Source organism: Sarcophilus harrisii, chromosome 6 (genome assembly GCF_902635505.1).
Source record: "Sarcophilus harrisii chromosome 6, mSarHar1.11, whole genome shotgun sequence".
NCBI lineage: Eukaryota > Metazoa > Chordata > Mammalia > Dasyuromorphia > Dasyuridae > Sarcophilus > Sarcophilus harrisii.
In genome coordinates this window covers 237,907,436-237,921,790 of record NC_045431.1, presented here as the reverse complement: position 1 = coordinate 237,921,790, position 14,355 = coordinate 237,907,436, and the positions used below count along the sequence as shown (strand labels likewise).

General features: G+C 44.5%; 1 protein-coding gene across 8 annotated transcripts in view; it reads left to right on the top strand.

The window, feature by feature from the left end:
* PPFIA1 (PTPRF interacting protein alpha 1) overlaps window positions 1–14,355 on the top strand; it is a 99,479-nt gene that overhangs the window by 83,584 nt on the left and 1,540 nt on the right. For 5 of the 8 annotated variants that reach the window (XM_031942634.1, XM_031942628.1, XM_031942632.1 and 2 more), the window contains 10 exons: window positions 949–1,030; window positions 1,142–1,342; window positions 2,693–2,755; window positions 3,318–3,344; window positions 7,679–7,854; window positions 7,939–8,036; window positions 8,569–8,744; window positions 9,370–9,438; window positions 10,518–10,683; window positions 13,012–13,082. In XM_031942634.1, coding sequence (XP_031798494.1) covers window positions 949–1,030; window positions 1,142–1,342; window positions 2,693–2,755; window positions 3,318–3,344; window positions 7,679–7,854; window positions 7,939–8,036; window positions 8,569–8,744; window positions 9,370–9,438; window positions 10,518–10,683; window positions 13,012–13,070 — 1,117 coding nt within the window. In that variant the 3' untranslated portion in view covers window positions 13,071–13,082. Of the gene's footprint in view, window positions 1–948; window positions 1,031–1,141; window positions 1,343–2,692; window positions 2,756–3,317; window positions 3,345–7,675; window positions 7,855–7,938; window positions 8,037–8,568; window positions 8,745–9,369; window positions 9,439–10,517; window positions 10,684–13,011; window positions 13,083–14,355 lie in introns of all 8 variants that reach the window. The other 3 variants (XM_031942635.1, XM_031942631.1, XM_031942630.1) reach the window with 2 other exon arrangements.

The following is a 14,355-nucleotide window of genomic DNA, read 5'->3' as shown; positions in this document are numbered from 1 at the left end:
TGGTGGTGGTGTTGGTGCTGGTGGGCGAGAGTGGGGGAGGGTTGTTCTCTTTTGTGAGGCAGCTGGGATTAAGTGACTTGCCCAGGGCCACACAGCCTAATAAGTGTTAAATATCTGAGTTTGGATTTGAATTTAGGTAGTCCCAACTTAGGGCCAGTGCGCCATCCGGCTGCCTCCCTTTTAGCATTTCTTATGGTCCAATAATATTTCCATTAATTGTTTGTTCTTTCCCTGTTTGACAGACACCTTTTTGCTTTCCAGTTCTTTGCTATAACAAAAAAAGCTGCTGTAAACATTTTTGTTTTCTGGTTCCTTTTCACTCTCTTTTTAAAAATTGCTTTGGGCTACAGACCTATTAGTAGCTTCTTTCAGGGTTCAGGGAAGAGGGGATTTTAAATTGCTTTCCACAATAGCTAGATTCCCTTCTCACAACTCTATCAATAGTGTATTAAGGCCTCCCAGGCTTTCTTGTTTGACCAATTGGACCTGTCTAAAATGATCAATGTGTACTACAGAGCTGTTTTAATTTGTATTTAATTACTAGCAATCTGGAGGATTTTTTCCATGTGTTTTAATAGTGATTTTTTTTTTTCCTTTGCAAATTACCTGTTTATAACCTTTGATCATTTTATTTGTCTTTTGGAGACATTTAAAAATTATTAGTAATTTATATAATAATTAGTAGTTTATAAATCAAGAGGGAACTTTTTGGGGGGGGGGAAGAGGTTGCCAGAATTTCTATTGTTCAGTCATTTTTTATGATCCCCACAAAGTTATGTTAATATGATACAAAGTCCTATGTTGACTGTATTGTCAATTTGTGTGGAATTAGTCAGGAGAACCAAGTATAATTTTTATACAGAGACCGTGTTGAAAAATATTTGGAAAGCACTTTCCTAATATTTTACAAGTGTATATAGATTCTTATTTTGTTCTAATTTTTTTTAGGCATGAACTGCTTGAGGAAGCTCGAAGACAAGGCCTGCCTTTTGCTCAGTGGGATGGGCCAACTGTGGTTGTATGGCTCGAGGTAATGACATTTCTGAAAACTCTAGAAAGAGGCTTTTCTGGAATGCTTGTAGTACATGGTGTAGTGTAGTGTAGAAATGGATACTCAGTTTTGCTTTCTCTCTTCCTCCAGCTGTGGGTCGGGATGCCCGCGTGGTACGTGGCTGCTTGCCGAGCAAATGTGAAAAGTGGGGCCATCATGTCTGCCCTGTCCGATACCGAGATACAGCGTGAAATTGGAATCAGTAATCCTTTACATAGGTTGAAGTTGAGGCTGGCTATTCAAGAAATCATGTCCTTGACAAGTCCATCTGCCCCACCCACGTCACGAACGGTAAGAGCTAGTGGTCAAGAAGAGCCTCATTAAAGTCATACTTTCCACTTTCATCTGAGCAAGCAGATGTGTAGGGCTAATGGTAATTAATAAGAAATGCAAGGTTTGTATTTTGATTATCCTAGTAGCCTCTTACTAAGTGTCAAATGGATTTAAAGAAACTTTGTAAAAGTGTCTGTGTGCAAAGCTTGGGTGGAATAACATTCTGATTACCTACAAAATTAGAAATAAATTTCCAGGCAATCGTATGTTTGCATGTTAGCTTGTTATAAAAATTAAGTCAAAGCCTCTGAAAACTGCCCCTGAAAAAGAGAAATTTGATGGCATAGATATAGCTATGTCCTCCCAAACCTGATTTGTTTCTCCTTTACTAATTGGAATTTAAGACCATCCAGTGAAATTTAATAGATTTTACTATTCGAACTTATTATAAATAAATAAATATATATATATATATTTTCCTAAGGAGAGAATAATAATTTTATTCTTTTTTTGCTGAGGCACTTGGGGTCAAGTGATTTGCCCAGGGTCATACAGCTAAGAAGTGTTAAGTGTCTGAAGCCAGATTTGAACTCAAGTCCTCCTGACTTCAGGGTTGGTACTCTATCCACTGCACCAACTAGCTGTCCCATGATCTTATTCTTAAAACAATTATAATAGTTCACATCGATGTCTCTTTGTGCCAGATAACATCTTGAACCTTCTTTCAACTTTCAAAAAGAAAATTACTTATATTTATCTGTTATTCTTTGAGATCTTTTTTAAAAAATTGATTGTATACTTTTAGAAGTAAATTAGCTTTTATTTTATCAGTTTTGGTTCCATGTTATCCACAATTAATTTTAATCATTGCAGGACACAGGATTATAATGTTAAATCTAAAAAACAGAAAATGAATTTCCTTTTATTTTACAGTGTAAAGAGTTGGTATTTTTTGTTTACCTAATACATTTCAGAATGTATTTGCATAATGAATAGCAGCTGCCTGGTCTTAAATTCAGCTGTATAATCATCTTTTGCCAAAAAGAAAAACCTTTATTTAGATAAAATCCTCAGTCCTTACCTGTTTAATACAATTCCTCTTTAAAAAGAGAAGACTGTTGGTGTTTAATTTTTGAAGGCCTGAAGTGCTCTTGGGGCCTGAGGCTTTCCTGCCTTTTATTGCCAAAGTAGCTCGGCCAGGTGTCCTCAGAAAGCAGATGCTCCAGCTTAGCACCATCACTGCTGATGCAGCTCAAGCTCCCAAAGCCTTGGATGTCCCTGTTGCTCATGTTCTGCAACCCACCCTTTCCTCTTTGTTACTGCTCTCCTTTCCTGGGATGGGACTTATTCTCACTGGGGTCATGTCAGACCACGGGGAATGTCTGGTTAACACATGAAGAAATGGAAAACCTGACAGCAACGCCACAAACGGTCAGTCCACATACCCCCTCGTTGTTTGATTTGTGCGCTTCTTTTTGTTGCCCACAAAACTGGTGTAGAATTAGTGAAAATAATTATTCCTTTTAGGTATTAATTAATTGGTCAAAATCAGAATCAACATTGATATGGTTTAAATTTTTAGTATCCTGAAATTAGGAATGTAACTTTAATTTAGCTCCTCTCAGAGAATCTTAATCTATTTACTAATTTCTTGCTAATTTCTCCCTCCCTCCTTATTTCCCTCCTTTTCTCCTTCTTTCCTCCATCCCTCCTTCCTTTCTTCCCTCTCTCCTTTCTTTCCATCTCTCCTTCCCTCTCTCCTTCCTTTTTCTTTCTCTAGAGGTGTACGACATGAAAAAAGGGCCCTGCTCTTGATTGCATAAAGAATACCAGTAGATTTGCATGGCTGTTTCATGATGCTTTTGTCTTTGTCCTTGAACTTAGTTTGCTCACCATGAAGTTGCATGTGTCCTACAGCATTTACTGGCTTGTTTTATGAACTTACCACTACTAACCGTTGTCTTCTTTTGCTTTTTTAACCATGTAACATCAGGACGATGAGGAGGGAAGCTGGGCTCAGGTTGGAGACTTTCTCTGATTTGTTTCTCATTATGTTTACTTTCCCCCAAAGCAGGGAATACTGGGAAGCTTGTGCTTTTCTCTAATCGCTTAAAAACCGTTTGCTAATCGATCAGAATTGTCTAGAGGTTTTCACCCTTTGGGTAAAAGAGTAGTGAATGCCTCATGGACAATTCTTAAAATCTTACAGGGGTAATTTTGATGGAAATTTGTGATTGACATGAGTTTATATATAAAACGCCATCTCTGTTTCAGAAAAGGGCCTGAGGCTTAGACATCTCCTGAAGTTATTGTTCTTTGGTGGCGGGGAAGGTCCTTGTTTCACTATTATTGTTATTGGGGGTTTTTTAGGTTATAGGCATATACTTTGTATGCTCTGTGAGGGGAAGGTAGAAGGGGATTCTCCTCTAGACCCTAGTAAAGACACAAACCAGGGAAGTGTCAAGCTGCAGAAACACCTTGTCTCATTGAGCTGACATCAGCGCTTCCTTTCTGGATTGAAGGGAAATGACATTGAGCAGGGAGTCAGGGCCCCTAAAGGGGCGAATTTGAGCCTCTTGTTTACTCATCTGTATCACTGGGTTGGGTTTGATGATCCCCGAGATCAGAAATGGAAGCAGTGTTGGTCCCTGTTCCTCCTTCAGAGGGTCCTCCTACTGTGAAAGGTCAAGATGCCCTTGTCTCTGAACATCTCGTAGCAGTCTTACAGCTTGTTTAGTAAGACCCGGCTTTGGAGAAGACTCCATGGTCTGCAAAGACAAAGACCCAGCGCACCTGCCAGAGCTCCACAAGCAGCTTAGGTGTTCTTAAAGGTGACACCTGGACTTGGGAAAATGACAGGCCATGTCTGGTGTGGGACAGGACCCTGACATGGGAGGATCCTCCACATCCTCAGATGTGGAGGGGAGAGCGTGTGCAGGGGAATGGGAGAGGCACAAAAGCTGGGGCATTGTGGTTGGTCTAGCTTGGCGGCAATGGAGAGTGCAGAGAAGGGACAAAACTGCCTGGACAGATTGCTTGGAGTCCCAATGGGAAGTCACCTGGTGGGCAGAGTTTCCTCAGTGGGGCAGTGGGCAACAGGATCAGAGCTGCACTTTAGTAATATCAAACTTTGGCAGCCATGAAGGGGAGGGATTGGTGTGGGGTGGACGTACGAGAGGGAGACCAATATGGAGGCTGCAAAATTGGTCCATGGAAGGGGTAAGGTACTAGGGGACCTAGAGTGTGCTCGGTGAGGATAGGACATGGTCAGCTTACCAGGGCCTCTGACTCCGGAAACCTGGGCTCTGTGCAGGGTTAGCAAGCTTCAGCCAGGGGTGTGGAACCCATCTCTGTGGAAGCTCATGCAAGGGTTAATGAGCAGGAGGAAACCTCTGGGGGACAGACCCACTGTGGAGGCAGCTGGGCCCAGCCTTTCACAGCAGGGACTCTGGAAGAGCAAGCTCATCCTCAGGTCTCACTGCTAGGAATGGCTGCAACAGCAAGTTTAACATCTCAGTACTTGCCCCTGGACCTCACTTCCCACAGGAGGACATGGTCCAAATGAAGGTTCTGCTGTAGATTAGATGGAAAGGTCCCGGGGAGTGTCTGCAAAGCAGGTAGTTGGGCCTCTTGTCTCGTGCCGTTGCCCCTGAGAAGATGGCTTTGGTTTCTGGTACAGAACTGTTATTTAAGGCTAAGGACCTCGGGCTCTTCAGAAGCTGCATAGTTGTAGCCAGAGTAAAAAGCAGGTTTTGATTTTGTAATTAGAAGATTGACCTTTTCCTTCACGCAGCTGACTTGGATTTCTTGATCCTTCTCTATGTCCAAACAGGTCCTAGCTTGGAATCCTTAGTGATTTAGCCCCATTTTATATCTTCGGTCATTTGGATCACATCTGACCGGTTGTGGAGTAATCTTGTTAGGAAATTCCCAAATGATCTCTCATCTTCACCCAAACAGATTCATCTTGGTCCGGGTGAACATTGAACTCAGCAAGTTCTTTTCAACCGATAACGATCATTTAGTACAAATAGAGTTTCATTAAGGCTTCTATTTCAGGCTCATTTTTCACCACAGGAAATTAAATTCAGCCAACATTTGAATTTCATTTTCTCATAAACATAGCTTAGAGTCACAAAACTTGATTTATGGTAACCTCCTTTGTTATAGAAGAGGCAAGTGAGGAGGAATAACTAGGATTGGCTGTCAGCCTTTGACATAGGTTTCATGTTTGAGCGCTTAAAAGCCCACACACAGCTCTCTGCTCCCTGCTAGCTCTGGTGTGAAGATGCAGCTTTAGTTGTCTGCATTTTGAAGGTCAGAGAGTTTAGTCATTCTTGGAGTTGACTTCTCCCCTGTTAATCCACCCTGCCAGATTGGCTTTCTCAAAACCTAAGGCTGACATGCGCCTCCTTCTTTGAACCTTTGCACTGATACCTGGAAGGCCCTGTGGTTTCCTGGCTTCCTTCCAGACCCACCTTTGGCCCAAGGCCTTTCCCAGACCTTCCAAGTGCTAGCGTCTTCCCTCCCATGTACTTTATATAAATCTTGTATGGCTCCTGTGTAGAATGTAAGTTCCTTGAGGGCAGGAACTGTTTGTATCTTCCATGAAGCAAGTGAGAGTTAGGGCTTTATTTTTTGGCTTTAAGGCCAGTGTTCTTTCCACTTCACATCACTACTTTTGAAAGCCACTTGGTAGTATTTTTCTTTCCCTCATAGGAAGTCCTCCTGCCAGGAGTTTGCTCACCTGCCACTTGGAAAGGTTTTATGAGTGGCTTTCTCCTAGAAGTAGAGGTGCAAGAAAGCTCATCCACTCTCTGCTGATAGTGGCTTTGGAATACAGAATCTCCTGCAGCAAACGGCGATAGCCATTGGCCACTCGGGGTCCTCCAGGAGGCCGGTCGCCCCACCCGAGGCTATCTGTGACCACCTGCTGCAGGGTAGCACTGGCATTCATCCTTCAAGTCCATTTTCTTTGGGGAGGTTCCTAGCCAACAAACCCAGCCTCCGTTTGAGGCTGGCCATCTTTGAGCACAGATTTGGGGTCAGTGCTTGAGGGCCTGTGATTGTCCCCCTGGTTTTATCAGGTTCAGAATGAAATTTGTCATAGTTGTGTGTCCACTGTCAGAAGATTAGATAAAACTGGCATTTATTCTCCCTAGCCCTTTGCCATTTGGGAGGCCCAGCTTTTTGGCTCAGTTTGGGTACGAAATGGTCAACTAGAAAGAATCCAGTCCTCTGGTCTTTGTGTGCACCTGGTGTTTTGGGGTCCCTTAGAGAGACAACTGAAGAACAGTACTTCAGAGAGCCACCTGACACGCCTGCCTACTTGTAGCTTGGCGAAAATCTGCTTCCTTGAGAATTTGAGCTTGCTTGTTAGTGTCCTGCCATCGGTCGCTCCTGGCCTGAACCATTTGGGCCTCCTGCATCTACCCAGTATGCATTAATAACTGCACAGAGAGAAGGCTTTAAGCTTGCAGAGCACTTTCTTCACATCAACCCTGTGAAGGAGCATTGTCTCCATTTTACAGATGACTAAACTGAGGCTCTATTATGTAACTTGTGCATGTGAACAGACTTATTCTTTTTTTTGCTGAGGCAATGGGGGTTGTGACTTTGCCCAGAGTCACACAGCTAGGAAGTGATAAAAGTCTGAAGCCAGATTTGAACTCAGGGCTTCAGGGCTGGAACAGACATATTCTTACATGAACTTAAGTGTCTGAGGCAAGGTTTTTGCACCGGCCTCCTGATATTGTTATTGTGTCTGTATTGAATCTGTTATTGTAGCAGAGCATACAGAGTATATGCTTGCAGATTTCCACTCACATGAGCCCTTGACTGCCACAAGAAAGATTTCCACTTTATATCTGCCGTAGACATCTGATGGACCTATCTCCCCTTACCCCCCCATTCCCACCCCCAAATCACGCATTTAAAAACTTAGGTTTGGCCAATCATGTCAAGTTGTTCATGAGTCATGACTTTTCTTTGTGTTGTTTGATAGTCAGTGAGACGCAGGGATTGTAACTGTTTTCTGTTGTGATTCTGCAAAGGGAGGTTTATGTTTTCAGTCACAGAATTGCCTCAGAAATATCCAGATGTTAGAGAAAACCCATATATATGTCTATATACAAATATATCTAATTGATAATTGCCGTCTGAGTAAAATGTCCTTAGGTGCGGAACTAGTTCATCCTTTGGATGTAGGTGTAATGATATATGATGTAAATAGAAGGGTCCGCAGCGACCCACTCTTAGCTCTTCAAAATCGAAAGGCAGTTTGACAGCCATGAATTTAACTTATTTGGTACGTTGACTCTTCCTCAGTAACTTTTGACATCTTTTATCAAGCAGACACTAGCCTATGGTGACATGAATCATGAGTGGATTGGCAACGAGTGGCTCCCCAGCCTGGGGCTTCCTCAGTATCGAAGTTACTTCATGGAGTGTCTCGTGGATGCCCGGATGCTCGACCATCTGACCAAGAAAGACCTTCGAGGACAGCTCAAGATGGTGGACAGTTTTCACCGGTAAGTGGATCTGCAGGAAGCAGGACTGCGGCGGCAGAAGTCCCTGCCCGTGGCTGCCCCTGAGTGTTTCCCTTTTCCAAACAGAAACAGCTTCCAGTGTGGAATCATGTGTTTGCGAAAACTAAATTATGATCGGAAGGAACTGGAAAGGAGAAGAGAAGAAAGTCAGAATGAGATCAAAGGTTCGTGCTGTATTCTTGCTTGCAGTCTTGGCCGTCCTGGTGGGCCTGTGGGGTAGAGGCAGAACCAGCACCAGTCAGGGCTGACCCTTTCCCTGTGGCCCTTGTGGCCAGGTCAGCATTTCATCCTCACCTCCCTTCCCTGTAAGGTCCTGGTGCTGCCGATGGTCCTGGCAGTGCTTGTGGACGAGAGGCTTTATCGTGCAGACATGAACGCGGGCCCTGCACTCAGTAGGCCTGCACTTGGTGTGTCTCGTTTCTGCTTTTTGCTGCTTGGGCGACATGGGGGAGTCTGGACCTCTGCTTGCCTTTGAACCTCTCAGCAGGTGCTGCCAGGATCCACCTTAACCTTCCCATTCACTGCTCCCCGCCTCAGGCTCCTTCTCACAGACATGAAGGCCCTAGGCTAGATCAGGCTGATAACCAGACTTGGGAGAGTCCGAGAACAGTCCTTTGCTCACGGCCAGAGGATGGGGGCAGCCAGGTCCAGCCTAGTCCCCTGCTTGTGTGACCAGCTCTTCCTTTCCCTCTTTAGAGGTCCTTGTCTGGAGCAACGACCGCGTGATCCGCTGGATCTTGTCCATCGGCCTCAAAGAGTACGCCAACAACCTCGTGGAAAGTGGCGTCCATGGTGCTCTGGTGGCCCTAGACGAGACCTTTGACTTCAATGCTCTGGCCCTTCTGCTGCAGATCCCCACCCAGAACACACAGGTGAAGCTGGCTCCTTTCCCTGTCCCTGTGCAGGCCCCGGGTCACTCAGTCACCCAAGCCGGGACTTAGTCCCACCCTTCTCCAGCCCTGGCCCTCTGCTCCCCCCTGTGGCCGCCGGAGCCATTGCAAGGAGAGCTCTCCTTTGCACCTTCTGTTACTTCTCATTCTCCTGTGACTGGGTCCCCTGGGACAATGGCCCTTCTCTCCCCTGGCTGCCCGGCCTGTGCTGCCCTGGATTCCGTGGCATCCTCCACCCATAGAGACCAGGGCAGAGTCTCAAGGCTCAGAATCACCTGCCTTCCTTGCCTTCCTCGGCTCACTCATAGACTTCCCCTGAGCCATCATGGTGTGTGCCCTCGCCCCCCAGGGACCTCTTGGGAGACAATCCATGATTTAAGGGCTGCATGTAATGCTGACCAGAAGAAAGGATTTAGTGAAGACTGTCAGAAAATGGATTGCCTACAGCCGCCTGCTTTGATCTTGTTTCTGCGGGGAGATTGCCTTAGGAATATGGTTGTGGTTTAACATATTTAGAGCTTTCAGAAAAGAAGCCAGCAGTCCCTTAAAGATTCTCAAAGATTAACGGAAACTCCATTTGTTTTGTTTTGTCTGTTTTTTCCCTTAGGCTCGTGCTGTCTTAGAAAGAGAGTTCAATAACCTTCTAGTTATGGGCACTGAGAGAAGGTTTGAGGAAGTAAGTTTTGGGCCTAAACACATGAGATGCTTTCAGTGGGTTTTGAACTCGGTTTCTGAGGTGGAAGGTCCTGAGGGGATTATTTGACATCGGGGCATCAGTTACTGGGGAGGGAGCATCTGTATCTCCTTTCCATCAACTGGGCGTATGGATTTGTGACTGAGCACCTTGTCCCTGTTTTTGCAGATTTCACAATTAACGAGACGTTTGAATATCTTAACTTTTTCACTTACACAAGATCTTTTTTTCCCTTTTTAAATTCTGACATTTTCTCCGCTTGAAACTGAAAGAGATTTGGGAGATTTTGCTTGTTTCACATTCTTGATCTGGCACACACTCCCCAAGGCCCCCGAACTCTCCCCCGGAGGAAGTACAGGAATCACTTGGGACAACCCAGAATGCCATCCTGGGTAGAAAGTCAGCCAGAGCATAAATGTCCCCTTGTAGTTTAGCCTGAAATATTGGGTCTGGCTTTGGCTGCTGCACCCAACCCTCAAACAACCCACTTAGCCAGGCGATGGGTGGGGCAGGTTAACAAGGCAAAAATTTTCAATGCTAGATCATTAATATTATTGTTTTCAGACCCAGAAGATGAAGGTTGGGACAGGATGTGACCAAAGGTTACCAAAAAATGTTGAGAACCTTGATGGAATGTTACCTAAACTTATTATGTCTGTTTCATTCCTTAGCTATAATGAAGGGCTTAGGCCTTCCTGGGCCGGCCTTGTCGCCCCCACTCTGCACAGGCCCTCCTGGGATTTTTGGAGGAGTCTGTGTTTGCATGCAGGGCTGGCTATCCCACAAGCCCCTGGGATCCCCTCTGGCTGCCATCTGCGCCAATTCATTGAGGAAAGCTGGGGGGGGGGGGGTCTCTTGCCAGCCAGGCATTAGCCCCTCAGGCCAAGAGAGCACCCTGGGGTGCAGAGATGGACATTAGGTTCATGCAACCTCAAGAATGATTGTGCTCAGACAGTGACCAAATGGGGCATCTGTGGGGCCTGGCCTAGATAGAAGTAAAATGCCTGCAAAGGTTTGACCCAGCTTTCTCTGGGATTTTTACCGGCTTCTTGACTTTCCAGGATGATGATAAAAGCTTTCGAAGAGCCCCTTCGTGGAGAAAAAAGTTTAGACCGAAGGACATTCGAGGTTTAGCTGCTGGATCGGCAGAGACCCTCCCTGCAAATTTCAGGGTCACCTCGTCTATGTCTTCACCCTCTATGCAGCCAAAGAAAATGCAAATGGACGGTAGGTGCTCCTTTCTCTCTTCTCAGAGCCTGCTTGGAGTTCTGTTGTGGTTGGAATGTAAGTTGTTTAATTATCTAAACTCGCCTAATTAATCAGTTTTAAAACCTTTGTGTTCCCGGTGCATGTGTTGCCTTGAAATTCCCTTGCCCTTGGAGCGTTTCTTCAAGAGTACTTGTTGTCTCTGTTTTCTGTACGCGCCAGCACAGTTGGGGCCAGCCAACTTTTTCCAGGCCTCCTGAGACCAATCCCTGCTCCTCACTACTGGCTCTGGTGCTTCCATCTTCTGAGAGGGACCCTGACCACCGTTGGTGGCCGGTATATCTGTGGGACTGTGGGCTTCAGGCCTTCAGCGTTTCTGATTGCTTTGGTTGCGTCTTTATCCACCAACACAGATCTGAGCTCCTCTTCATCTTTATAGTTAATCTGTAGACAAAGGGTCTGTCACTCCTTGATAGATGGTGTCGGAGGGGTTATAGAGGAGCTGACACAAGATTGTTTTCAAGATGCTCTTCTAATAAAGGTCCAACTTTCAGGATTATCTACAACCTTAGCTTTCCTCGTCATATAATTTTATCTACTTCAGAAGGGCCAATTTCTAAATTTAGGTTACTCATATCTCCTCCATCATTCTTTGAAGAAAATAACAGGTCAAACTCTTTCTTGGGCACTTTGAGGGTCAGAAGATGACCCTCATCCATTTGTTTTAATTGCATGTGGCCTAAAGATTGATACAGATTCTGCCCAGCTTTCAAAACAAAAGGAAAAAACTCTACAAATGGAGAGAACACCCTTTGCACCCCAATTCTTGTCACCTCTGAGTGTTCTAGAGCATTTTTCAGGATAGCTGTGTATTCTGGGAAAGGAAGTGTCTTGGTGTCCTTGAAGCATGGATGGCTCCTGGAGGTCTTATCCCCCACATTCAGAATGTACTTCAAAGTCCTGTATTTGAAAATCATTTTTTTTATTCAGCTTTGGTCTTTTTTTTAATCATGAATGTACTTCAAATACATAATGTCCTGTATTTGAAAGTCAAATTTTTCATTCAGCTCTGGTCTTTTTATCCCAAATGCTTGAAAATCCTCCATTCCATTGCATGATGACCTTTTCCTCTGAAGGATTACACTTAGTTTTGCTGGGTAGATGATTCTTGGTTATAATCCTAGCTCTGTTGCTCTCTGAAATACGATATTCTAAGCCCTCCCGTCCTTTAATGTAGAAACTGCTAAATCTTCTACTATCTTGACTGTGGCTCCACTATACTTGAATTGTTTCTTTCTGGATGCTTGCACTATTTTCCCCTTGACCTGGGGAAATACTGAAAGCATCCAAAAAGAAACAATTCCCAGGAATATTATGTTCTGGAATTTGGCTGTAATATTCCTGGGAATTTTCATTTTGGGATCTCTTTCAGGAGGTAGATACTTTGAATTTCTATTTTACCCTCTGGTTCTAGAAAGTCAGGACAGTTTTCCTTGATAATTTCTTGAAAGATGATTTCCAGGCTCTTTTTTTGATCGTGACTTTCAGATAGACCAATCATTTTAAAATTATCACTCCTGAATCTGTTTTCCAGGTCAGTTTGTTTTTCCAGTGAGATATTTCACTTTTTTTTCCTTTTTTTGGTTTTGCTTTATTGTATCTTGATTTCTCATAAAATCAGTAGCTTTAATTTGCTCAATTTTGTTTTTAAGGCTATTTTCCTCAATGAGCTTTTGTAGCTCTCTTCCCAATTGGGCATCGGTCCATTTTCAAGTATGCTTGTGATTATCCTGTGCCTTTCCAGAACTGCTGTGTTGTGTGATCATATCTAGCAATTAGCTTATTTGTGCCAAATTGGACACCTGGAGAGTAGGAAAAAGAGAAACACCCTGACTTCAAGTATTCCCATCGATTTATAATATCAACAGCAGTTTTTAAAAGCTGCTGCCATTTTTGATGTCTTTTGTATCTTTCGTCTCCCTCATCTGGGTGTGTTGTACCTGTCTCCTGAGGCACCTTCTTCTCTATTTATCTGACACTCCGAGGGATTGTTCATCGCTGGTTGACAGTTGATTCAGACATAGCAGACGGAGAGATGGAAAGAGATTTCCCGTGGTCCTCCTCTCCCGTTGCTTCCTGGGGTGGGGGTAGGCCCCTTAGAGACCCCTGGGGCCAGTGTCCAGCTGTCATTCATTCCCATACCTCTCCAGAGAGATTCCCCTCCCACCCACCACTGGGGAAAGGTACGGCCGCTGCCTCAAAATGTTGGTGATTGTTCTCACTCGTGTGGTTTTAAAAACTAACTGCATGCTGTGTTCTGCACGCTTTCCTTCTGCGCTCTTGAAACAGGCAGTGTGTCAGGAAGCCAGAGGTTGGATTCTGCGACCGTAAGGACTTATTCCTGTTAAAGCCTTCTATTGGTGAGTAGAGAGAGCATGGCGCCCGCAAAGTGCCCAGTGGATACCAGCCCTTTGGGACTTGGTTTCCCATGGCCGAGTGTCCTTGGCCTTTTTCTCTGGATAAAAAGAGAGAGACAGAGACAAGGATCCTTCCTTGTTGCTTCAGAAGACCTGAGCTTGAGCAGCATGGGTTAGCTGGCCCTACATATGATGTTAGCACTCAGTAGGCTTTTTGTTATCCTAGCCTTCCCTGCTTCTGTGGTATAAAAGGAATGCCCACTGCACCATAATTCTCCAAGTCTCATTCATTTCATTTTAAAAAATATTTTACATCCTTTTGTACTGGAGAGGTACTAAGGTCACTTTTCACTCCCAGCTGCTCGGGAGTCGGGGACTAGAGTAATTCGAGAATTTTACCCGATATTGTCAGACTTGGCCGAGTGAGCGCCCCACACGCCACCGTGTCGTGGCTGCCTTACCTCTCCTCTTTTCAGTGTCCGAACGGGAAAGGTGAGGTTTCCTCTGGCAGGGATGGTTCTTATTTACAATTTACACCACCAGCTTTTCCCTAAGACTGGAAGAGGCTAATTCATTTGGAGCAGTGAGCTGCTAATCTAACATATTTCTTCCTAGGAACAGAGCTTTAATTAGATTCCCAGGTGACAAATGCAAATGGTAAATGGGCCATTTTCAGTTATATTCATTTGAAATCTAAATTCCACCAATAAGCCCGAGTCTTCTCACTGATATAATTTGCATTCTTTCTGGTACAGATTTGACTTAAAGCTTCATAGCAGGTTCATCCCTGGATTTTGGAGTCAGGCCATGAGGCAATCCAGTTAAGAAGGAGGAGGAGGGTCATTGAAACATGGCATCGGGCACTCGAAACACAAAGCCAGGGATTGTTGGCTTGTGGCCACTTTCCATTGTTTGGGTTTTGTGGGACCAAATCCTGAGCCTTTGGGTCTCAGGAGGGGAGAAATCTCTTCTTCAAAGGGATTCTCCCCTTTGACCCTTGTGAGGCTTGAGTCTCTTTTCTTGGGCACTTGCTGTTGAAAAGTTTCCAAGCGAGGTCGGCTCGGTTTTGTACGGTCTCGGCGTCTGACTTTGAAACATGCTTCAGTAACTTTGTTTAGGGACATTTCTTCCTGTAATTAAAAAAACGTGGGTTTTGCTCGGCTAATTAATTCTTTAAAGAAGGTAGCGTGGGTTGGGATTTAGGCTTTTCAATGTCTTCTTCACTGACCTTTGGCTGATAGCCACTCATTTCCATGTGCTTTTTTTTTTCCTCCTA